The sequence below is a fragment of the Giraffa tippelskirchi genome, chromosome 3 (genome assembly GCF_054371585.1).
Source record: "Giraffa tippelskirchi isolate mGirTip1 chromosome 3, T2T-mGirTip1v1.2.pri, whole genome shotgun sequence".
Classification (NCBI taxonomy): Eukaryota; Metazoa; Chordata; class Mammalia; order Artiodactyla; family Giraffidae; genus Giraffa; species Giraffa tippelskirchi.
In genome coordinates this window covers 107,703,578-107,727,894 of record NC_137277.1, presented here as the reverse complement: position 1 = coordinate 107,727,894, position 24,317 = coordinate 107,703,578, and the positions used below count along the sequence as shown (strand labels likewise).

At 36.9% G+C, this 24,317-nt stretch overlaps 1 protein-coding gene across 18 annotated transcripts in view; it reads left to right on the top strand.

Annotated features, from left to right (window-relative positions):
• The window catches only part of LOC145542948 (uncharacterized), a 564,353-nt gene that overhangs the window by 38,939 nt on the left and 501,097 nt on the right, over positions 1–24,317 (top strand). For 7 of the 18 annotated variants that reach the window (XR_014080299.1, XR_014080293.1, XR_014080292.1 and 4 more), the window contains exon 1: positions 2,260–2,732. The exons of 6 other annotated variants lie outside the window; for them this stretch is intronic. Coding sequence is in view for 1 of the 12 variants with exons in the window: in XM_081582947.1 (XP_081439073.1) it covers positions 11,740–11,829; positions 19,398–19,457 (150 nt within the window). In the remaining 11 variants the exon portion in view is untranslated. Of the gene's footprint in view, positions 1–2,259; positions 2,733–11,739; positions 11,830–19,397; positions 19,458–24,317 lie in introns of those variants that run through there. 5 more of the 18 variants (XR_014080300.1, XR_014080289.1, XR_014080301.1 and 2 more) reach the window with 3 other exon arrangements.

The window sequence follows — 24,317 nt, the reverse complement described above, 5'->3', positions numbered from 1 at the left end:
TGAACTAGCAATCTTTTAAAGTTGCCTTCAAATCCTCAAGACTTGATGCTCTGTAAGCACTACAGTTTCTAGTAATTGGAAAATTTTCTCTTTGTAGCTCACTCTCCTGTTATGTCCACTGGCAGAAATCTGCTTTTACTTTTATCTTAACATTAATATCCAACAGTGAGATTTCTAGATAGTCTGTATAAAGAAAATATCTCTATCCCCAACTGTGTTTATATCTTAAAAAAAGCCATCTTTTTCCCCCAAGAGATGTTGACAGAATTAACGTCAGAAGAGTTCCTTTTTTTTTTTTTAAATGGATGTGGTTTTTTAATTTGATGCATTTTAAAACTTCAAAGGCTTTACTAAAGCTCTCACATGTTGTCCTTAAGATGCACGGTAGGAATGTCAATTTCCATGGCAGTCTTGAAGCACTTCTCTTGTTTTTTTGTTTGTGTCCCTTTGAAGTATAAATTTATAAAACTAATCTCTCTTTGAGTTTGAATCTATGTTCATGAAAGACAGAAATTGTTTGAAGAGAAAATCATATAGTGAGTCAAAATTTTAAGTTGGATAATATTGAAAGTTTTGAATTTTTGTTGACTACAGGTCAAATTAAAATGTTTCCTACTCCTAGGGAACATTATATAGAATAAGACTGATTTCTGCTTTGATGAAAGGCTAAACCAAAGATATTAGAAAAATGTAGGAATTCATAATATATTCGGTGCTGAATTATATTTATCAATTTCTAGAGTCAGATGAATGTTTTCAAATATACCCTATAAGCCTCAAGACAGAGAATTTTTATTATTGCTATCCTCTTTTTTAACAAATGGCATCAGGAAAGATCAATTAAACAAGAAGGTGGAGAATAAAAGGTAAACTTAGAAAAAGATGACTCTCAACTTTGATTTGTCAAAAAAATCCAAATGAACTCAAAATCAAGATATTTTCTTCCTTTCCTGTCAGATGTGATTGAAACACTTTTTGGTACAGAAATATTTAGTATTATCCTTAGTTCGTTTTTAAGCTTCCCATTTTCTAGATAATTGGTGAGAGTATGGGGAAATGGGCCCTCTTATTTATTTCTGGTGAGAATGTTAATTGGCCCAATCTCTGCAAAAAGCTCCCCAAATATAATAATTTCCAACTCAGAAATCCCACCTCTAGGAATTTATTCATCTGAAATCCTTATATAACTTGCAGAAGATAAGCCAAAGAATAGTACTATAGTATTGTTTATAGTAATGAAAAATTGTTTATAACCTAAATAAAAGCCACTGATGTGGTGGTTGAGGAAACTATGGCACGTTGATAGAGTAGCAAACTACGTAGATTAAAAAAAAAGTACTAAGAGAAAATGTCTATGATATATCCCTTTTGATTTTTAAAAAGTATGTGGTTGAATACATTTTATAAAATGTTTTAAAGGTTGTATCATTATTATTTAATAGTCACAGTTTGGGGAAAGAGTTTAGCGTGATTCTGTGGTACTATGTCTTAAAAGTTGAACTTGATTCAGGTACCATCTATACAGTGAACTCTGTAATGTTTCCTTCATGTTAGATGTCTTAAAAGCCATTCATATTGTCCTAAGAACAGCAGTTTTACAGTCAGGATGTGGGGAGAAAGAACTGCCTTAGAAATTAGTTTAAAAAAATCAGTTGGAAATTAATTTATTTCTGTAATCTATTTTTAATTTTGTCAAGTCGACTAAATTCAATGCTTTGACTTATCTATCTGGAAAATGGGAAGCTTAAAAATGGACTAAGAATAATACTAAATGCTTCTGTACGTAAATGTTGAGCCATATTTAGTTATCTCTTCATTTCCTTCTTTGTGAGTTTTTTAAAAATCTAGGTATCTTTAAAGATTAAGTAGCAAAGAAAAGTAAGTTTCTTCTTTTTGAGCATCCTATCACAGCTATAGAGTACACGTCCTTAGTGAAGGGTAGAAAAATTATACAGAACAGTTTTCCTACTGCAGCTATTCTTTTTTTATCAGCTTCCTCTCCCTTTCTCTCTCTCATGCTCTGTTATTCCACAGCCTTCTATTTCCTTACACAAATGGCTCATCTTAGACCTGTACTTCCTTTGGACTCAGTCATACTGTAATAGAACTGAGCCTTGGGCAGCCCTTAGTACACAGCTGTTGGTGCTCAGTATTACTCCTTACTGCTGTTACTAGGCAATGTTTACCGAGACCACTAATGGTCCTGCTCAGCCATTGGTTGGCGCTGCAGTGGGCCCCTCCCCCAAGAGAGCAACTGTCAGTTCAGTTCAGTTCAATCACTCAGTCATGTCTGACTCTTTGCGACCCCATGGACTGCAGCATGCCAGGCTTCCCTGTCCACCACCAACTCCTGGAGCCTATTCAAACTCATGTCCATCGAGTTGGTGATGCCATCCAACCATCTCATCCTCTGTCCGCTTCTCCTCCTGCCTTCAATCAATCCCAGCATCAGGGTCTTTTCAAAAGAGTCAGTTCTTTGCATCAGGTGGCCAAAGTATTGAAGTTTTAGCTTCAGCATCAGTCATTCCAGTGAATATTCAGGACTGATTTCCTTTAGGATGGACTGGTTAGATCTCCTTGCAGTCCAAGGGACTCTCAAGAGTCTTCTCCAACACCACAGTTCAAAAGCATCAATTCTTCGGCGCTCAGCTTTCTTTACAGTCCAACTCTCACATCCATACAAGACTACTGGAAAAACCATAGCTTTGACTAGAGGGACCTTTGTTGGCAAGGTAATGTCTCTGCTTTTTAATATGCTATCTACATTGGTCATAAGTTTTCTTCCAAGGAGCAATCATTTTTTAATTTCATGGCTGCAGTCACCATCTGCAGTGATTTTGGAGCCCCCCAAAGTAGTCTGTCACTGTTTCCATTGTTTCCCCATCTGTTTGCCATGAAGTGATGGCACTGGTTAGTGGTCCTGCACAGCATTGGCTGGTACTGCAGTGGGCCCCTTCCCCAAGCAAGCAACTGTCAATGAGCAGCTGTTTAGTGGGCCCATTCAAGGGCCATCAGCGTGGTGGTCCTCAGGTGGAGAGTGAGGTAAGAGGTGGATCCTGGCCTTCTCCCAGGGGCCCACCAGCTCACCTGGCCATGGGCCAGTGGGTGAGTTGGGGGGCCCAGAGAAAAGGTTGGGGGCTGTGTCCTGCAGGGTTTCAGAACTCTTGCCAAGGCCACTGGGCCAAGGGCTTGAGGTGGAGGTGAACTTATTCCATATCCTTGCCTCTGTGATCTAATGGCAGTGGCCATCTGCCTGGGTCACAGTCTGTGGGACTTGGTCCCTGGTAGCCTGAGGAGCCTGAGGGCCAGTAGGGTCCTGGGCACCTAACTCACTCAGGGACAACAGCTGGAAGAATCTGGGGACCTGGCCCTGAGAATTCCTCCACCTGAGATCTGCCTCCCCTTAGCTGGCACTGGACCTCAGAGGGTGACAGTTGAGCATTGGGACCTGGCCCTTTCTTGTCAGAACAGAGAATAACATTTGGTGGAGTTTACAGGAGCCTGAGATCTGACTTCAAGAACAAAGGATCTGACACTAAAAAGTCGCAACAACTACCTTTACCTCTCCCTCACCTTTCCTATAAAAGAGCTTTGCTGAAAGCTTTCAGGGAGTTTGGGGTTTTTAAAGGCCTGAGCCACCCACCTCTTTGCATGGCCCCCAGTAAACCTTTGTTTGTTCCACACTCCCTCATTTTGGTATTGTTTGACCTCACTGTGCATTGGGCACGTGTTGCGTTTCAGTAACAATATTTGGTAAAGTCCTTGCTGTTCGGATATGTTCCAGATCAGAAGGATATTGCTATTTTCTCATGGTTGAGATGTTTTCTTATGATTCTTGCTTTTCTCTTCAGTGGTGAAACTAATGACATAGTGGTAGTTAGTATTTTTTTTTTTTTTATGTTAGACTTTTTCATCTCTTTTTGTATCTCTTGGTTTCTTTAAGAAAAACTTATAGGCCACATATACAGTGGTCATTCATTTTTAAAGTACCTCTGATGTCTGAATAGGTGGTTTTACATCATGCATACATTACAGTACATACATACTGAAAGCTGTAAATCACAAGTACTAGGAACAAATCTACTTTTATGATTTCTTTTATTTCAAGATGTTTTGAGGGGAAAAAAGGGCTGTGACATTTGCACAACACATGAATCAGTGCATGGACTGTTATGTGTCACTTCTGTTTATTGTGGTTAGTGGAGCTATAGGTCAAGGAAGTCACCTCTAGGCAAGAACAGCATTAGAATATTTATGGTTCAGCACTTGGTATTACTTGATGTGACACAAAGCTATTAATACAGGTGTTTAAAGGACTTCCCAAGCTCTTGGGAGGTCAAGGTCAGTACCATTTAAACATAATTGATGATCATTAATTAGTTTTATTTAATTTACCTTTTATATTCTTGTCAACTGTAGAGTCAGATAATAAACAATTTTAAACAAGCCTGTAAGAAAGAGTGAATTCAAATTAATTAAATTAACAAGACCATTCAGAATCACTGGGAATGGAAATCTCTAGAAAGTTTCTTTGAGCATCTAGATCAAAGCTGTCCAGTGGAAGTAAGCCACCAATATAATTTAAAATTTTCTAGTTATCACACTAAAAAGTGAAAGGTAACAGTTAGCATTGATTTTCAGATTATGTTTTATTTTACTCAGTATAATAAAAATGTTAGCATTTCAGCACCTAATCATTTTAAAAATTACTGAGATTCAAAAGATTCTCCTTTTGTACTAAAACTTATGAAATCTGATGTGCATTTTACACTTATAGCCTGTCTCATATTCAGACTGGTCATATTTCAAGTACTCAATAGCCATTTGTCTAGAGGGTACCATATTGGATAGTGCAGGTCTAGATTTTTAGAGTTGACGCTAGAACATCAGTTCATTTTTATTTTATCTTAGCTAGTATGTTATTATAATTACAGAAATTAATGTTTAGAATGACAACTAAGTCTAAGGACATACAGCGAACTACCACTTAATAAGGAAAATGTAATGGATATGTTGCTGATTCATTGTCAAGGGGTAAAGAAAAATACAAGCTGCTAGTACCTTCTATTATGCAACAAATAAAACTCTAACCCACAAGTCTAAAGGGAAAAGTAAAACTAATGAGCTTTGGTTGGAATGAGACCAATGGCAGAACCAATTTGACCACACAAGCATTTCCTGTAGTTTCTTGGAGAGACGGACATCAGGGCCATACTGTGGGTCTGAGGGCAGGATGCCAAAGGGCAAAGACCAAGATCTTCCAATGTCAATTTTTTTTACATTGTCCATCTGTTAGATTCTTAATGAAGCGTGGTGAATTGACAAGCATACTGCCTGGTGGGATGTACATACAGTAGGACTGTTATAGGATCATATTCCGGTTAATAGTAGGGGGATATTTATCTTGCATTTATACAGTATTCAGTTTTTCAAAGGGTATTTTCATTTATTTCCACAAATTTTTAAAACAGGCTTTACTAATCATGGCATACCAAGCAAACTAAGGCCATAAAATTTCATTTTAGCAAATGACTATTGAGCAGTTAATAAGCAAAGAATTATGTTGGCCTTCAGGTCTGTGTGTGTTCAGTTGTGGCCTTCAAGAGGTCATGGTAATTGTTACCTGAGAATTTAGATGTACAAGGCCTTACATATATAAACCTTGAAAATAAATCATTACAATCATTTGATTTCAAGGTAGTATATTCAGATCTGCTCCAGGAAAATGCCCAAATCTTGCTGCTTAGCCAAATCTATCTGCTTCTTTATCCTGGTAACCTGGATTAGACCATGCAGGAGCCTCAAGGGTTTCTTCCCTCAGACTAACATAGAGCCAACTAAGCCTTATTCTTCTTACATCTTCCTCTTAGCTTTCCCACTCAGCTTTCCAAGGGAGATATAAAAGATAGAGTTAATATTATTCTCTTCATTCTCCACTCAGAGATTTACTTGCTCCTCCATACTCTTGGATACACACTTGAGCTCTACTTGCTGGAAATGAAATGGCCTATGCATGTGTTGAGAATGACGGTGACAATGGTGGTGGGAAAGAGAGTACGATCTTGAAACCCCCCTAGGTGCCAGTGTGAGGTAGGGCAGAGTATGTCACTAAAACATTCTCAGTCTTGTATCTTTCTTCATTTAAGTCAGTTGATTTAGCATTCAAGGCTAGTAAAGGAGAGACACTGCTACCTCTTTCAAGAGAGATGAGTGGACATTTTTGTGAGATCCTTACTCCAGTCCTTGGAGTTACTCTTATTTACTTTAACCAATACGATTGTCATTTTTGCCTATTTGGATATTTATAAGTGTGTCATTTTGTCCCCAGAAACTACTGAAATTTGTATGTAATTACTTTCATTATTAGTAAATTCATTCTGAAGTCATTTTATACAGTTGCTAGTAATTCATTTCTTATTTACTCTTTCAATTGTACATAGCTATTGTTGAACCAAATTTACAAGCACAGGCTACATATTTTAAAGTTTTATTGAAGTATAGTTGACCTACAGTGTTGTTAGGACTATATGTATTTTGCGCCAGAGCTATTACAACAAGTTTTACCAAATAATACAGTTATGAGTAGTGTGAAAATGCCTAAAACTTGCTTTCCTATCTTTTATAGTTTTGCACTATAAGAGTTTATATACTTTTCAGGCCAATTCTTTGTCCTTATGTAATATACGAAAGTCTTTACTTTTATACAAAAAAAAAAAAAGGTGGATTTCCCCCTCTGATTCTGCTTGGTACAAAATAGAGGATCTTTATTCTGGGGCCTGAGCAGTTTCTGCAGCAGAATATTTCTCTTCAGATTTTCCTACTTTTCTGATTATTGGAGATAGTCAGGAATTCCTATACCAGTCCTGGTCCTAAGGAGACCTTATTATCAAAGAAGCTTGGCTTTTAAGGGAAGGAAAATAATGGAGAATTGTCTCAGAAGTTAACAAACTTTGGGGGAGGTTGTTTTTCATTTTTATTTTCAAGGTGAGAAAGAGTTCACATGGTTGTGATATGAAAGAAAAGGTCCACTAGAGAAGGGGAGTTGGTTTTATTATCTTTATCTTCAGTAGCCAAATGAGAATGCTGATGAGACTAAGATGATAGACATTTCTTGATCAAAATCCAAGGGATAGTAGAGAGGAAGAAGAAGAGAAAAGATGATGGAGACTATAACAGACTTCCATAGTCTAAGTTAGATAAAAGACATGGTTACAGTTAAGGGTGGGTTTAGGGGAAGGTTTTGTTTTTTTTTTTTAAGTGAGGAAAATATAGAATCTCTCTGCTTTGGAGAATTGACAGTTTTGAACTCTGGATTCATGTTAGAATCACCTGAGAGCTTTTAAAAACACCTCATGTCAGGGCCTCAGATAAATTTATCAGAGTCTCTGAGAAATGAGACCAAGGCATGGTCTTTTTCAAAAGCTCCAGAAGTTCTAATGTGCAGCCAGGGTTGAGAATCAACAAGAGGCATATTGTATATTGTACTAGGATGGTATTTTCCCACTCTAGACAAATACGTTTTGAATGTGAAGACAGGATCACTGTTTTTGAAAAAGTCTCAAGGTTGATCTAGTGCATAGCCAATTCTGAAAATCATTGCATCAAAACCCCAACATTCGATGTCATTCCTCACCCTGTATTCCTTATCTTAGTGGATGGCATCACTGTACAACCTTATGCCTAAGTTTACACTTGCCAGTTTTATCTTATATTACAAAATTTGTTTCTTACCGGACAGTAAGTATACATGCTAAAACTGAAAATAAATTCAGTTTTCTTGATATTAGAAAACCATCAGTTTTAGTCAGTTTACAAATTCAATTAATTCTTCCTCTTTGTATTTGTTTCATTCTCTTTTCTCCATTTTATCATGGCCTTAGTTCAAGCTACCATACCAACTAATGCATTAGTTTCTATACTTATCTGCCAATCTCTAGTCGCATTTCATGTGCTCCTGACTCTACTCTCTCCCAATCCATCAGACTCACTTCTGCCAAACTGGCACATCCCAAATGAAAGCATGATCATATTAATTTCCTACTCAAATTCTTTTAATGACTCAAAAGTAAAATTTGTGTGTGGCAAGAAAAGCCATCATGATGTTGTCCCAGTCTTATTTTGTTTTATTCCTGCTACCTTCCCTTTTTATACTTCAGAAATACTGAGCTACTTGGTGGCTCCCTGAACTGGCTCCTTTCTCTCCTCTTCCATGTGGTACCCGGCCTCCATTAGTCCCCCTGTCACTGCTTATCCTTCAGGTCTTAGCTCAGTCCCTTCCCCCTGAAACCTTTCAGCAGGTGGCCAGTGGGCAGTTCCTTTGTTACTGCCACTGTCATTCTAGAACAACCTACATTGAGACCTTTTCTTTATTCTAATTGCTAATTATATATGTCTCTAATCTCACTCGACTGTATGCTTCTTGAGGGTATGGAAGAAAGAGACTTTGAACTATGGGCTTGAATCTTTAGATGAACTCATTAACTTATTACATAATTTGAGTCTGTCAAGAGAAAATTAGTGTTGTAACTAATAACAGAATCTCCACAGAACACTTGGTATTAAACTAGCATAAGGTTAGTGAGGTCATTATGAGTGATAAATCTAATTTCCTATGACAAAATACGTTTTCACCTTAAGTTTAACCATTGTATTACCATTCTTAATTCTTTAACAGTGAAAAATCTTGTGACTAAATGAGTATGCACATTTAAATCTGAAAAGTGCTTCCCTGTTTCACTTAGCTTAGTCTGCAAATCTCACCCATGGTCCCATAGTTATTCACTCCAAAGTGTACTTGATAGTGTCTGAAAGCCTCTTGAGTGACCCATTAATTCATTTATTTAACATAATGTTATTGAATATGGAATATGTATAGAACAATTATGCTAAGGGTAAAGGATACAGAGATGAAAAAACAAACAGTTTTTCCCTTTTGGGATTAGAAAGCATAGGTTTTATATATGTTTATTTTAATCCTCCTAACAGTCCTGAGGAGCAAATATTACATCTCCATTTTATAAATGAGGACATTCCAGAATATTTATCATCTCAAAGGGGTTGAAAGAGTCAGACCCAACTGAGGGACTAACACTTTCACTTTTATCATCTCAAAAGAAGCTTAGAATCCTGGTGCTTTCCTGAGTATAAAATATAAAACATCTCTCATTGTTTTGGAGATCTACTTGTAATTTACAGCCGTGTTTTTTAAACTTTAATGTAACCACAAATCATCCCCAGGATCTTGGTAAAATATAGATTTTGGTTTAGTAGGTCCAGGGTGGGATCCCAGATTCTACATATCTAGCAAACTCTGAAGTGCCATGCAGTTGGTCTGTGAACCATACTTTGAACAGCAAAAGTTCAGAACATCATGTGTAGAATTCCTTTGTGTCAAACACTGTTCCTTTATTTATTTGAAGATGGAAGCCAAGTACTAAGTTCTCACATCCTTATTCTTCCTCAGCCTTCTGGACCCAGTCAGCATATTCACCCATCATTAATCTTCTTCAACTATTCTACCCCATAACCATCTGGTCCCATTCCAGATTCTACTATGCTTATCAATAGCTGTTTTCTCATATTTGGTTTGTTTCTTAATCTACCTGGTAAGCTCTTTAAGGGCAAGGACCACGTCTTATTCATGTATTAGCTCCTCCACACTGCTAGTGTCCTGCTGCACACTAGATACCAATGAGTAATATGAGCTTGTGTTTACAGAGGAGTCTAATGTGTCCCTTGGACTGTATTCCATTTTGTTACATATATTTTCTCATTTAATCTTTCACAGACTGTGACGTTCTTACTATTTTGCAGGTATACAAACTGAAACCCAGATAGTTTATTACTTAAATAAACATCTTTACCTAGTAGTCATGACAAGATTTGAACTTGACTTTCATTCTGCAGTCTATATCCTTTCCTTTCTGACACCAAGCTACTTCTTATTACAGTGGACACTTAATTATACTCAACTGACAGACTAATTTTTTGAATTAATTATCATTTGAGGCAAAATTGAATTAGAGACTTTATTTTTACTTTGTTTTATCCATTTTTATGGTGGGAATCTCTGCAATAGGAATCAATAGGAGAATTTCAGGAAAGGATTCTGATCTAACTAGACTCCCAGTTATTTTCTGGTCAGACCAGTTTCTTGCACTGGGGCGGGTTTCAGGCTGGCAATGTCATGAACTTTATGAAGCCTGATGAGGGGCTGGTGGCTCTGACAAGGCTATTGTCTAATTCTCACCACCGCTTCTTCATTTACTTCACTTCTGGATTCCTTTCTTTGGAAGCCAAAGAAGACTATTGTGATTAGATATTTATTCTACTGACATACCAGTTGATATGGAGGTAGTTGTTTTATAATTCAACATAATTTTGTGACTTTTGTCCTGTTTTATGTCAATTTTACCCATCCGAGGACATGTCTAGCTAGACTGAAATACAGTCTATGTTTGCTGATGATTATTTGTCCATTATTTTAAAGTAAAATATAGAAATGGATCACTTAAAAACAATTTTAGAAGGGAAAAATTCTGCTTTGTCTTTCTAGCTTTGTTTTCCTGGAGGTTAATAAATAGTATTTTGGGTATATGAACAACATCTCACCTTCCTATAAGTCTTCTTCTAACATCTATTCCTGTAGGCTTCCTATTATGTGCCTTCTTCAGTGAAAGCAAATTGTAAGAATTTTTATGCCCAATGGAAGCTTTTCTATACAAAAATACTCAAACTTTGTTAGATCTTTTCTGATAAATCTTATAATCCCCAAACCAGAATGTTTCTTAAAATAGCTATTGTTCTGGAAGAATCCTATAGAATGAAGCTTGTCCCAGTGGTGGCAGTCAAGGATAGTGTTTCTGAGCCTGGGCTTTGGAGAAGAAAGACTGGGTCCATAGTTTATTATCTGCATAGACTTGGAGGGTTCACTTAAATATCCCAAGCCTTTTTGCTATCATCAGCAAAATGGTTATGATAATTGTTCTTATGAGGATGAAATTAGATAACTCATATAAAGAACTTAGCATTTAGGAAAAACTCAATAAATTTTAACTTTTATTATTTCACTTTTCTCTTGACTCACCTCCAGAATGAAAATTCTAGAAGAGTATAGATATTGCAGTGCGGATTGATTTGCTTAATTGTTAGAGTTTGTTATAAGAGATTATTTGGAAAAAATGCTTAATATTTTGGAGCAAGGTTCTGATTTGTGAATATATATGCATTTTCTTTTTCAATTTTGGTATCTGTTTTTAATATGAGTCATTGTGGTTTGGTTATACTTTTCTCTCATGAACAGTTATTTAATTATGGCCACAGAACCAACTTTATTGCATTCTGACTTTTGGAATATTTTAGGATTTAATGTTCTCACTGGGGAGAGGATTGTGAACTATTTAAGTGCTTTTTTATTTTTTTTGGTTTCCATCCACAGATAGGTATAGTTAAAATAAGCTAAGAATACACTAGCATGAAGGGGCTAGAATAATGACATTAGGCTTAAACTACCGATAATGCTTGGTAGTGTTTTATACTTTTCTTTTGAATAGATTTGGAGTGTTTTATGCTACACTGTATTTGGTTGGAAGCTTAATAAATAATCTCCTCAAGAAATTTATATCTTTTCAGCATATTTTTTTTCTTAGACCCAAGATTACATATATAGCACTTAAGTTTAACTCTTTTCTCTTTATGTGCATACTTAGACATTGAAGCATAGACCATTTATTCTTATAGGTCAGGACCCTGTAAAAATTAATGAGATGTGTCAGAATGGTGCCTTTGGGGATGACAAAACTGGTGATGCTGTTCCAGATGGAAGACAAGGCAAGTTCTACCAGTTGAGGGCATTACCCACCTGGTTCAGTAAGAAAAGCTACTTAGTTCTGGAGAGCTCTTGCAATGATCTATCCATAAGAGCAAATGCAGTACATTTTAAACTATAAGCTGGTAATAGATAAAGATACAAGATTATGTTAAAATATTTTACACCATTTCTGCTTTGTTCTAAGCCCCATTCCTAGGTGGATTCTATATCAAATAACAAGCTTTAAATATAGAGAGTAAGTAATTTGATTTACCAAAGGACTTTTTGTTCACTAAAATATTTTTGTCAGAATCTTTTAAATCGACTCACAAAATCAAGTGCTTACAGGAGAGTAAAGTGAACTGGATGGACATCTAGAGAGTTCAATCCACTGACTAGAACTAGTTTCTTAAATTCATTCATCCAGGTCTTTAGCTGGCGTGGTAAAAACAACAGTGCCTGCAAATATGAGTTTTCTTCTGGGCTCTTCCGCTTATTGGTTCTATTATCTTGGACATAAGTATATTTATCAACAAAATAGGGGCTTGACATGAATAACCTCTAAGGTGAGTTCCAACTTTGAGTGGTGGAAGTTTGTGGATACCAGTCACTTTAGCATTTTATCACCTAACATTCTGAGTCATGCAGAAGAGAAATAAGCAGCTGAATGGAGTCTCCTGTAAAGGCTAGATTGAAGAGCACTGAAAGATTCTCTACCTCTCTCTAATAAAGGTCTTATGAACCGTTCCCTTAGAATTATTCCCCAACCCCTTTGTCTCCCAAAACCCCCCAAAACAAGCTAAGGGTAATAAAGTGAGGAGGCTCTGCGTGGAGACTTAAAGTACAAAGTCTGTAAAATTTGAATAGAGGCAATAGAAGAAAAAGCCAAAAAAATGAAATTACACTGTGCTTTAAGAATGACTTTTTATTCATTACCTTACCCCAAGTGGAGTATCAGTCACCCACTATGTGTTGGGCTCCCATTAGGCTCCTAAATTAGCTTGATTGGGGGCAATATTTTCCAATATTAAAGCATTTGAACCTTCTCCCCCCATTCACACACGCATACTAATCAGGAGTCTTAATTGCATAAAAATAGAATCTGGTCTACCTACTATAAGGACAAATCATTAAGTGTGAAGATAGCTTAAAGAATTGTTGGGAAGGGTGAATCTGCTTCCAGGAGTGATTTCAAAAGCCCTAGGCTGCTGAGAGCTGTACCCCTTCTTGGTTAGGAAGCTCCCCACCAGCCTAGCTGCCTGCTTCAGAACTTTACCACTTCTGGTAATTTAGCATCAACAAATTGCCAAATCAGAGAGCTACTTCAGCAACTGCCAGCTCCAGAACATGCTTTCATTGCCATGGTTCCTACCAGCCTTGTGCTTGACTTCTCTCTCCATAGAGCTCAACGTGAAACAAAGTGTGTGCCTTTGCATTCGATGGGCAGAACCTAGATCTCACCCAGAACCCTGGCTACAAGGGAGTCTGGGAAATGTAGATTTTAGTTTTTGAACAGTTAATGTTGTTAGATGGTAGTTGGAATGGGTTGCATGAGTCATCCATCATCCAGTAAATCATGTTGCCTTACAGCCTGTTGGCTCAGAAGGATATGGGAAACTTAACAGCAGAGACAGGGCAGGAAGGAGCTAGTACTTCATGTGTTTAGCCAGTCAGTAGGCTTAAAGCCAGCCTTAGAAGTTGTCTAAAATTTTAGCATGTTAAGACCAAGACAAGAAGACATATGATACAGTTTCTCTGAAAGTCTGGAGGAGATTATAGCCTATTAAAGCTTGGCCAGAGTCCTTGCTGCCCAGTGTGAAAGGCAGTTATAATGGAAAGATGGGGAGAGAGAAGGAGTGAGACAGAGAGTAGTAGAAGGCAGATGTCCAAACTTTTTTTCCCCTCTACCATTTGAACCATGCAGATAAATAAGAGGAAGCCTAAGGATATAAGGGAGTCTTGATTAGGAATCTGGCAGTCAGTTCCCTGACAGGCTCCTCTGTCACCCACTATACTCAGTGGGGCAGTGTGGATAGGGTGACTGCTGGAGTTAAGCGTTTCTAAAACACTGAGTTTCTGAGACCTAAGTGGAGAGGATGTGGAATGTAGGTTAGTTGAACATCAGCAGACATGCCACATTGACCAGAGTTATAGAGATGTGTGAACCTTCAGCAGAGCTGAGGGCTGACAGTCCAGGTCATAGTGGAAAACGTGGAGACAGAGGGGTCCAGGTCAGATGGACCCTCCTCCACTAATTTTTCTCTAACCACTTTCTCCTTTCCATCATCACTTCATGGAGAACTAATTTCTCTCTCTGCCAGGTTTCTGTAGCCCATTGTTCATTCTTCTATAATGCTACCTCATACGATATTGTGTTTGTTTGCAAATCTATCTTTCTCACTAGATAGTAAACTCTCCAAGAGGTAGGGCTTTTAATATCTGTATCCCTAGTTCTCTGCATATTTCCTTTCAGTTGGGGCTCAGTTGACATTTTTTAATGCATTAATGACATATTCTTTATCCTATATGTAGTTATACTTAGCCTAATTGTCCCACCATTCAGATTGGGTAATATTTTCAAGGGGAGGATATTAAATGTGATTATGAATCTTGTAATATAGATACAGAACCAGGAAATAAAGTGTTTAGAAGGGGAAAGAATAGGAGTTTGAAGGGGCAAGAAAAAATAAAAGAGAAGAACTAAATATGTAGAGGAGTGTGATTATTTTTTTCTTTTCTAACTACCTCAAACATTTTTAAAAGTGAGAAATGAAATTATCTTTCTTGTCTTTAAGTTATGTAAATTATATAATTAATACATAAATGGATTTTAATTGTACAATTTAAACCCTGTTCAAAAAACTGAAGTCCTTTTAGTCTTTGTGGTGGGCTAAATAATGGCTTCCCCAGAGATGTCTGTGTTCTGATCCTGGGTTCTGTGGATAGTCTCATTTCATGGTTAAAGGAACTTGGTTGAAAACCTTGGGATGGGGAGATAATCTTGGGCTGTCCAGATGGGCCCAAGCTAATGACAGGAGTCCTTATGGAAGGGAGGCAGGAGGAAAAAGTTAATAGTAGATGTGATGATGGAAGCAAGAGACTGGATTTATTCAAGGAAGGTGCCACAAGTCAAGGAATGCAGGTGGCCTCTAGAAGCTGAAAAAGGCAAGGAAATAGATTCTTCCCCAGAGCCCCCAGAAGGAATCAGCCCTTCCAGCACCTTGACTTTAGTCTAGTGAGATGGATTTTGAATTTCTGACCTCTAGAACTGTAAGATAATAAATTCACTTGTTTTTTAAGCCATTATGTTTGTGGTATTTCATTACAGTAGCAATAGCAAAGGAATCTAGCCTGTTAGTTAGTCTCACTCTCTCTACCAGAGTTAACCAGTGTTACCAATATAATGTGTATCCTTTCAGGCCTTCTTTTACATATGTATCTATATCTATATAAAGCTGCACTTGTGTAAATAGCATGGGTTTGAGTGCTATTAAAATTTTACTGACTATATTATTCTGCTATTTTCTTTGTTTTACTTATCACTGTGTCTTGGAACTCTTTTTTAATCACTATATATTAGTGTACTTTCCATTTTTCAACTACTCTTTGATTTTTCCATTCTTATCTTTCACAGCTTACATTACCATCCCACTAAATTATTTTATACAGTAAAATGTTGAAATTTACCTTTCTGGCATAAAGAAAGGGAACATTGCTGGTTGAAAAGCATAATCAAGTTCTTGCTTCAGGATATTAAAAAACACTCAAATTTAGCTATATGTGATCATCATTGGAAATACTTTATTTCTCCCAAGTGAATGATTATAGCTGAATGCACCTTGAAGAAAGTTATGTTAACAAATCCTGTCTAATCCAATATTCCTATTTGTGAATTTTTTCTTTTTAAGCTTTAGAGTTTTTTCGAACAACTATGTGTTTCATTCTTAGATAGATTATAGCTTTAACAGATTAAAGAATGATAGTGAAAAATAATCCCACCTTGCAAAGTAGTCTTTTTTGATGCAGACTTCTCAGAGCAGGTTATAACACATAATGAGATGTCGCAGCCTGGTGAGACATGCAAAGCAGTTTTAAAAAACTGCCAATACTGCATAGTATCTTTAATACTGAGGATGGTAACTATGTGGAAGAAGAAATCCATTTGCTGCCATTGTTTAAATGTCTGGAAGTAAGTAGTTAACAGAGCACCAATAAATGTCTCCTGGAGGTCAAATTCTTTAAAAAAATAAATAAATAAAAGCACTATGGTTTTATAGAATCTCTTTGAAAACTGAATGCACTTTGCTACCCAAGATCTGCTCAAAGCACTTGCTGTCAGTCAGTAGAAAAGATTTGGCTACCATCTTGGTGTTAAATATAAATGTAGTCTAAAGGTTTAATGGATTAAAACTGTGCTATTTAATTTGAAATGGAATTTCCCACCCTCCTAGCTTAGGTAGTTAGGATTCTGTGGGTTTGCTTTTCATTACAACTTGGTTTATAGGTCTAATAAAGAAAGGCAGCTATGGGTTCAGAATGCAAGGGTGTCGAATTGAGGAGACAGCTCTCCTTTTGATGGAAAGAGAGGGGAAAAAACACCATATTAACTCCAACTTGTTAAAATTTACTAAGTCTCTAGTTCATTAGCCATTTTCTCCCCTCTTCACACCAGAAGAGTAGATAAAAGGTAAGCAGCAACAATAAGAGGCATTATATGCAGAGGTGCTCACAATATGACAAGGTCTTCTTTTAATAACAAACAGTGTAAACTCTCTAGGAGGTAGACAGTATGAAGTGCAACAAAAACTGTAATTATGCTCTCAGCAGGAAACCTGTATTTAGAGTGACAGTAAGAGTGTATCTAAAAACCTGTTAGGTTAAGGCTGCTAGTCTTAATTATATGTACTAAGAGTTTGTGTCTTCACTTTTTTCCTTTTAAAATTCAAAGAAGAAACCTAATTATAACTTGGACTCTAGTAAATTGGGCCATATTTAAACAATGAACATTTGGCAACCTCATCATGCACCATGATGTGTCCTACTGGTGCAGCTGCTATGCCAGCCAAATTGGCTCCCCCAAATAATTTGTTTTTGCTACCTCCATGACAGAGGAAAAACAAACAAAAGCTAAACAAGGGAAATAATGAAATGATGCTTTTTTTTTTTTTTCCTTCAGTCAGTGACACCCAAACCTTCTGGAGAGGGTGATCATTCCTTGGGCAGATTCTTAGTTACGGAATTACAGGTTGTTTGTATGTTGTTAACACGTATTTCAGCTAGGCCATGGTTACATAAATCTTGGTTTCATTTTTGCCTGTGTTTTGGTCTCAGGGACCCTAGAGGTTTCAGCTGCTTCTAGTTGACTTCTGTTAAATTGTATGAGGCTCAAAAGTTTAGCTTCTGCCTGGTATGCAGTGGAAGATGTTATAGCCCAAGCAAATTTAAGATGGTCTGCACAAAATAATGATGACTGAATGATTTGATCATGGATCATTTGTTTCTCTTTATGGTCCCAGTCTGAAATAGCGCTCAGAGCTAATATGTTTTCTTCTCTTTGGAATGTATAATCTTATCTAAATTGAATTTCTATCATCTGCCTTTAAATAATCACCAAAGTAAAATCAGAGTTATTCTAAAAGGATTTAAATAAATGCTTAAAATTTGGAAACAATTTTCATATTTATTGGTAGCTCCACTGAAGTTTGTATCTTCAGCAACCCGTTTCCATTTTATTGAAATACTAATTTAGTCTTCATTATTGTTAGATTGAGGAAAGCAGCCACTGGATCTAAAGTTAGGAATAGTTTTATATAGAATTCTTATGGATTTTTATAGTGACAGAAATCTGTAGTCTGAATAATGGCATTTCTCTAATTAGCAGCAATTGAATAAATACAATAAAATTCAAAGGTGAACTATTTATTAATTTTGATGTGTTTAGCACAATTTAGATTATACTTCATAGAGGTTTTGTTATTTCTGTGTTGAATAATTTATTAAAGTAACGAGTAACATGAATCACTGAGACAGTTTCTGTATTTTATCAAAATAAATTATATGTCAAAAAATGGAACAACGTTTACAGAGGAGGTATGAATATTAGTGAATGTTACTAAGAACGAATATTAGGTAGTGAGCAATAATCTTTCCTATGATCCATCCCTAAAGTGTGATCCATTCAAGCAAAACCTAGTTTGAGTATCATTAGATGACCAGTTTATATGACAGTAGAGATGGTAGCAAAAATATAAGAGAACAGGGTCTCATTGCATTAAACATGACTTTTAAAAATGTCACTAAAAAGGGTTAGAATCTTTGAGTATATAGTAGCCACACAAGTAGTAGATTATCTTCATTATTCCAAAAGTGGGCTATGAAATGGTGAAAGTAAATCCTCAGATCTGGATAACAGGTTTCCCTCTTTTTATATAAGCAAAATGGTAGAAAAGATAATATCTGGAAAACTTTAAAAAGTAATTTGCATAGTAAATATCAAGGAAATTTTAGAAGTGAAATTCAATGCATTTGTTTTCCACTTTTGGTGTATATCCATTCTGGAATGAGCTGAATGATCAACCATTCTGTGTAATCTTAAAGAATATGTTAGTATATACTTTCAGAGTTAAAAGGAAACCTGAATGACTCTCTCATCAATTTCCTATCCTTCAAGGAGAGTCACATGTAAGTTGGTTCATACCAGTGAGATATTACCCAATTTTGAACTTTCTCTAGCAAAACCCTTCCTTCTCAAATACCTAACTTTTAGTGAGTTTAGTGAACCTCACAGTCATAAATGAAGTCATAAATGACTTCTATTTCAATCAAGCCCATTTTTTTGGTTCTGTCCTCTATAGTAATGAATGATAGAAGGTCCAAGTATGTTTGAGATTCTTGGCTTTCTTTTGACCATTTTAATACCTACCTTGATTTTGGAGATTTTTTTTTCTTTCTTTTTCTTTTTGTCAAAAGTATTTTGTCATCTGGGTTTATATTTTTCTTTAAGTTAAATATATAATCTTGGTTGGAGACTATTAGGATAGCATTTGAGATAAGTTGAAACCTACTAGAATGTTTTATATTTGACTTTGGGATTCATTGTTTTATGTATAGTAGTATTTTGTGTTCTTGAAAGTTACCAGTAATACTTATATCTTATCTAATATTTCTCATAGTAGCTACATAATATGTATACAATTATGATAGCTTTATATATACTATCATGTAAGCAGAATATATTTTATCAATATGAGTAAAAATAGGTTGATATTTATCCCAAAAGGACTGTCTGAACTAAATATTTTTATAGATTCACATTTCAAGTGATTAAAGTCAGGGATATTGATCTTTAATATGTAAATAGGTTATATTTTACAATAGTAAATAAATAATCAACAAATTTTTATTTCACCTATCTTTTATTTAGGTTTAGAATGTAAATATAGCAAGGAATTTAATCTTAAAAAATGTAAGTCATCTAGTTGAGGTAAAATATTTTAATGTCTTATAAGGGAATGAAATTTCTTTAAAAAATTGTTGTATACTATATCAAATAAGATTTTGTTTATTTTATTATTGTTTTTTTATAAAGGGATGACATTTTGCCATAAAATGGAATTGTTTGGACTGGCTCTTTGGTTTAGAGTAAGAGGTAATACTCTTATTTTTTCTCCCCTTTTTACTATAAGAAGCAATATCTGATGTTCTACCTGTTTTATCTTACTGTAAAAAGATTCAATATCTATCCAATTTGTTAATTTTTTGAAGCCTGCATTGTGACAGCCCATTCATTTGAGTCTCACTCTATAGCTTAAGCAATCAATTGAGTTTGCATGGAAAGGGCATAAGGACAAAGAAGGGTTGTGAAAATTCTCACTGGAGGAAGAATAATGAAGCTGGAATCATCATTTGTCCTGATTTATCTCAGTCTCCTTTAATATGGGGATATTAGTGCATTCTCTGCTCACTCCAAAATTATGTTTTAAGCTTAAATTCAAATCTAGATTTAGGAAAATTTTTAGTTTTAAAGCACAGGCCAGCCTTTTCCATCTCAGACATCATGTTTATTAGCAATCTAGGCCATGCCACTTGAATAGAGGAATTTCTTAACTCCAAAATTTATGAGACGTCTGTCTATTAGGAGAAAAATATGGGACTTTCTTTCCTTAAGACATGTTTTTATTGGGACAGCCTGTTTGCCATTGCTGCTTAAAACTGATCCCCAAAGAATAAAACCTCAATGAATCATTGGATTGCTTGCCTTGGAGCAAGGCCAGGAGCGGTTCATTTTCAGGATAAACAGCGCTGGGGCTGAAAGAATGGCACAGGTTTCTCAGATGGGGCGTTCTCACTCCCCTTCCGGCGTGTACTGTATGACAGTGTCTTTCTTACAGATCAGGCTTCAGAGAAAGCCAGTGTGAAATAACTTTATTTCATGATTCTTATTTCCTGGCTGTTTTATCCAAATGTTTCTTGAATAGTCCAGAGAACATAGCTTTGAATTCATTGACACTCACTAGTTAAAGCCTGTTTTTATGTTCATCTCCACATTTTAAGTGGGGGCCCTGATATCTGCTCTTGTTGATTCTTGTATCCTGACTCCTAGCATAGAGCCTTACCCTGACCGGGTGCTCAGTACATATTGGTTGAATGCATGATGAGTGAATGAATTCAGGGTCACATCAACTGAAACTTGATTATAAACATAAGTCTAGAATGCTGTAAATGCAATCAAATTATACCATACTGGAACTTTTGGTCTTTATCATTGGCCATGTTTATGCTTTCTGAATAACCGTACCATGCAGTTGACTCATTCTTGTTCATTTGTTGTCATTCATCCAAAATATACTTACTGATTGCTTTGTCGGTGATTAGCATTATGCTAGCAGTTAAGATACAGCAATGAGATATAACAGGCCTCTGGGATATATCAGTATGCATGAGGCATTTTGCCTTGTTCTCCTTGGTCTTGCCATTCTGTATTTGGTGTAAAGTAAGCAGAAAATATTTACAAAATAAGGTCAATAATGTGGAGACTGAAATGGTCCGAGTAGGGAAAAATTACGCATTCAGTTCAGTTCAATTTATTCACTCAGTCATGTCCGACTCTTTGCGACCCCACGAATCGCAGCACGCCAGGCCTCCCTGTCCATCACCACTCCCGGAGTCTACCCAAACCCATGTCCATTGAGTCAGTGATGCCATCCAGTCATTTCATCCTCTGTCGTCCCCTTCTCCTCCTGCCCCCAATCCTTCCCAGCATTAGGGTCTTTTCCAATGAGTCAACTCTTCGCATGAGGTGGCCAAAGTATTGGAGTTTCAGCTTCAACATCAATCCTTCCAATGAACACCCAGGACTGATCTTCTTTAGGATGGACTGGTTGGATCTTCTTGCCGTCCAAGGGACTCTCAAGAGTCTTCTCCAACACCACAGTTCAAAAGCATCAGTTCTTCAGAGCTCAGCTTTCTTCACCGTCCAACTCTCACATCCATACATGACTACTGGAAAAACCATAGCCTTGACTAGACGGACCTTTGTTGGCAAAGTAATGTCTCTGCTTTTAAATGTGCTATCTAGGTTGGTCATAACTTTCCTTATGCATTACTAAGGGATAAAAGAGGCTTTACAAAGAGAGCTAGAAATCAAAGATACATAGGATTTCAGAAGGTTAAATTGGTGACAAAGAGCTTCACACTTCTGCTTGAGTAATGTGCCTGTGTGTGTGTGTGTGTGTGTACAATTAAACACTTAACTGGAGAGAAGGGGGATGGGGAAAAAAGAGAGAAATATGTTCCGAGACAAATGAATTGGTTACCTATGTTAGCACTCTCTCTTGCTCTATTCCTATATCTTTAGAGACTGGAGATCCATGGGGTGCATGCTTTCATTTTTGCATTCTCCATGGTCCTTTGTCAGAACGTGCTCATGGTCTGGTTTCTGGAACTTACAGAGGCAAACTTGTTTGGGTTGAGAGTGCGACTGACTGGTGTATAATAATGCATTGTTTGGGAGATCGAGGTTAAAGACAGTTAGTGTTTCTGCTTGCTCAGTTCACCAAAATTCACTTTTAATCAAAACCTAGTTCAGTTTTTCTAAGTAAGGATATTACACCTGGGGATTATTTGTGGACATTTTCTTAGAGCACAGAAGTATCTTTTTAAAGCATTGAGCAAAAACTAACAGAAGATAATGTTTGTGATTTTAAAAGTTAATACAGTAACAAGCAAGCATCATACATTCCCTGAACTTTCAGATGAATAAAGTTTATTTGTTCTTTTTATTTTTTAAAATCAATTTTATTAATGTGTATTCATGGATCACTTGTTATAGGAATCTTGTTGACATTTTCTTTATTACTCAAAACTATAGCTTGTTTTCATGCTCAAGTGTTCTCCCAATATTCAGGATTCTAGAACTGATGTATACAGTGAGTTGTTCTAGATCAAGCATTTGGAAAAAAGATGGTGGTTAGACTGGGTGCAGTCCATATATCTTATGGAATTATATGAAATCTTACATTCATGTGGTCCATCCACCTTAATGATTTATGGATTCTATATATGTGGGTTTGCCTACTCAGTAAAAATATCGTAACCCCCAAGTCAATACTCACAATGCTTTTGCAGTTGTTAGCAGGCATGCACAGAGCAGCACAGATTTAAAGTTGCCCACCGTACACTCCCAGCTAAGGTCCATCAAGGCAATGCTCTCCTGCTTTCTTTCAGTGCTCCAACTATTAATGTGTCTTTCCCACAATCTGTTTGGTGCCACATTTTTGTGCTTTCCATGGGTGATTTTTCCTGTTTGAAAGGACCCCTAAAGTGTTGTCTAGAGTTCCCGTGAGCAAGAAGGCTGTGCTGTGTCTTATGAAGAAAATATATCTGCAGATAAGCTTCATTCTGACATGAGTTAGAGTGCTCAGGCTGTGACTTCACTGCTAATGAATCAACAATATGTATTACGTAAAGTGTCTTTAAACAGAAACACACAGGAAACAAGGTTATGTATTGATTGGTTGGTGAAGATGTTGTGTCCAGAGGCTCAAAGACACCTAACCCTGCCTTTCCTTTAGTAATAGTTTGAAGAAGTGAAGTTGCTCAGTCATGTCCAACTCTGTGTGACCCCGTGGACTCTAGCCTACCAGGCTCTTCTGTCCATGGGATTTTCCAGGTAAGAGTACTGGAGTGGGTTGCCATTTCCTTCTTCAGAGGATCTTCCCGACCCAGGGATCAAGCCCGGGTCTCCCACATTGTAGGCAGACACTGTACCATCTGAGCCACCAGGGAAATCCCATAGTAATAGTTTCAGTTCAGTTCAGTTCAGTTCAGTAGCTCAGTTGTGTCCGACTCTTTGCAACCCCATGAATCACAGCACGCCAGGCCTTCCTGTCCATCACTAACTCCCTAAGTCCACCCAAACCCATGTCCATCAAGTCGGTGATGCCATCCAGCCATCTCATCCTCTGTCGTCCCCTTCTCCTCCTGCCCTCAATCTTTCCCAGCATCACGGTCTTTTCCAATGAGTCAGCTCTTCGCATGAGGTGGCCAAAGTATTGGAGTTTCAGCTTCAACATCAGTCCTTCCAATGAACACCCAGGACTGATCTCCTTTAGGATGGACTGGTTGGATCTCCTTGCACTCCAAGGGACTCTCAAGAGTCTTCTCCAGCACCACAGTTCAAAAGCATCAATTCTTCAGTGCTCAGCTTTCTTTAGAGTCCAACTCTCTTACTTTACTAGAGTGTGAGATGAGTACAATTGTGCAGTAGTTTGAGCATTCTTTGGCATTGCCTTTCTTTGGGATTGGAATGCAAACTGGCCTTTTCCAGTCCTGTGGCCACTGCTGAGTTTTCCATATCTGTTGGCATATTGAGTGCAGCACTTTCAGAGCATCATCTTTTAGGTTTTGAAATAGCTCAACTGGAACTCCATCACCTCCACTAGCTTTGTTCGTAGTGATGCTTCCTAAGGCCCACTTGACTTCACATTCCAGGATGTCTGGCTCTAGGTGAGTGATCACAACATTGTGATTGCCTGGGTCATGAAGAACTTTTTTGTACAATTCTTCTATGTATTCTTGCCACCTCTTCTTAATATCTTCTGCTTCTGTTAGGTCCCTACCATTTCTATCCTTTATTGAGCCCATCTTTGCATGAAATGTTCCCTTGGTATCTTTAATTTTCTTGAAAAGATCTCTAATCTTTCCCATTCTATTGTTTTCTTCTATTTCTTTGCATTGATCACTGAGGAAGGTGATCAATCTCTCCTTGTTATTCTTTGGAACTCTGCATTCAAATGGGAATATCTTTCCTTTTCTCCTTTGCTTTTCGCTTCCCGTCTTTTCACAGATATTTGTACGGCCTCCTCAGACAGCCATTTTGCTTTCTTGCATTTCTTTTTCTTGGAGATGGTCTTGATTCCTATCTCCTGTACAATGTCACGAACCTCCATCCATAGTTCATCAGGTATTCTGTCTATCAGATCTAGTCCTTTAAATCTATTTCTCACTT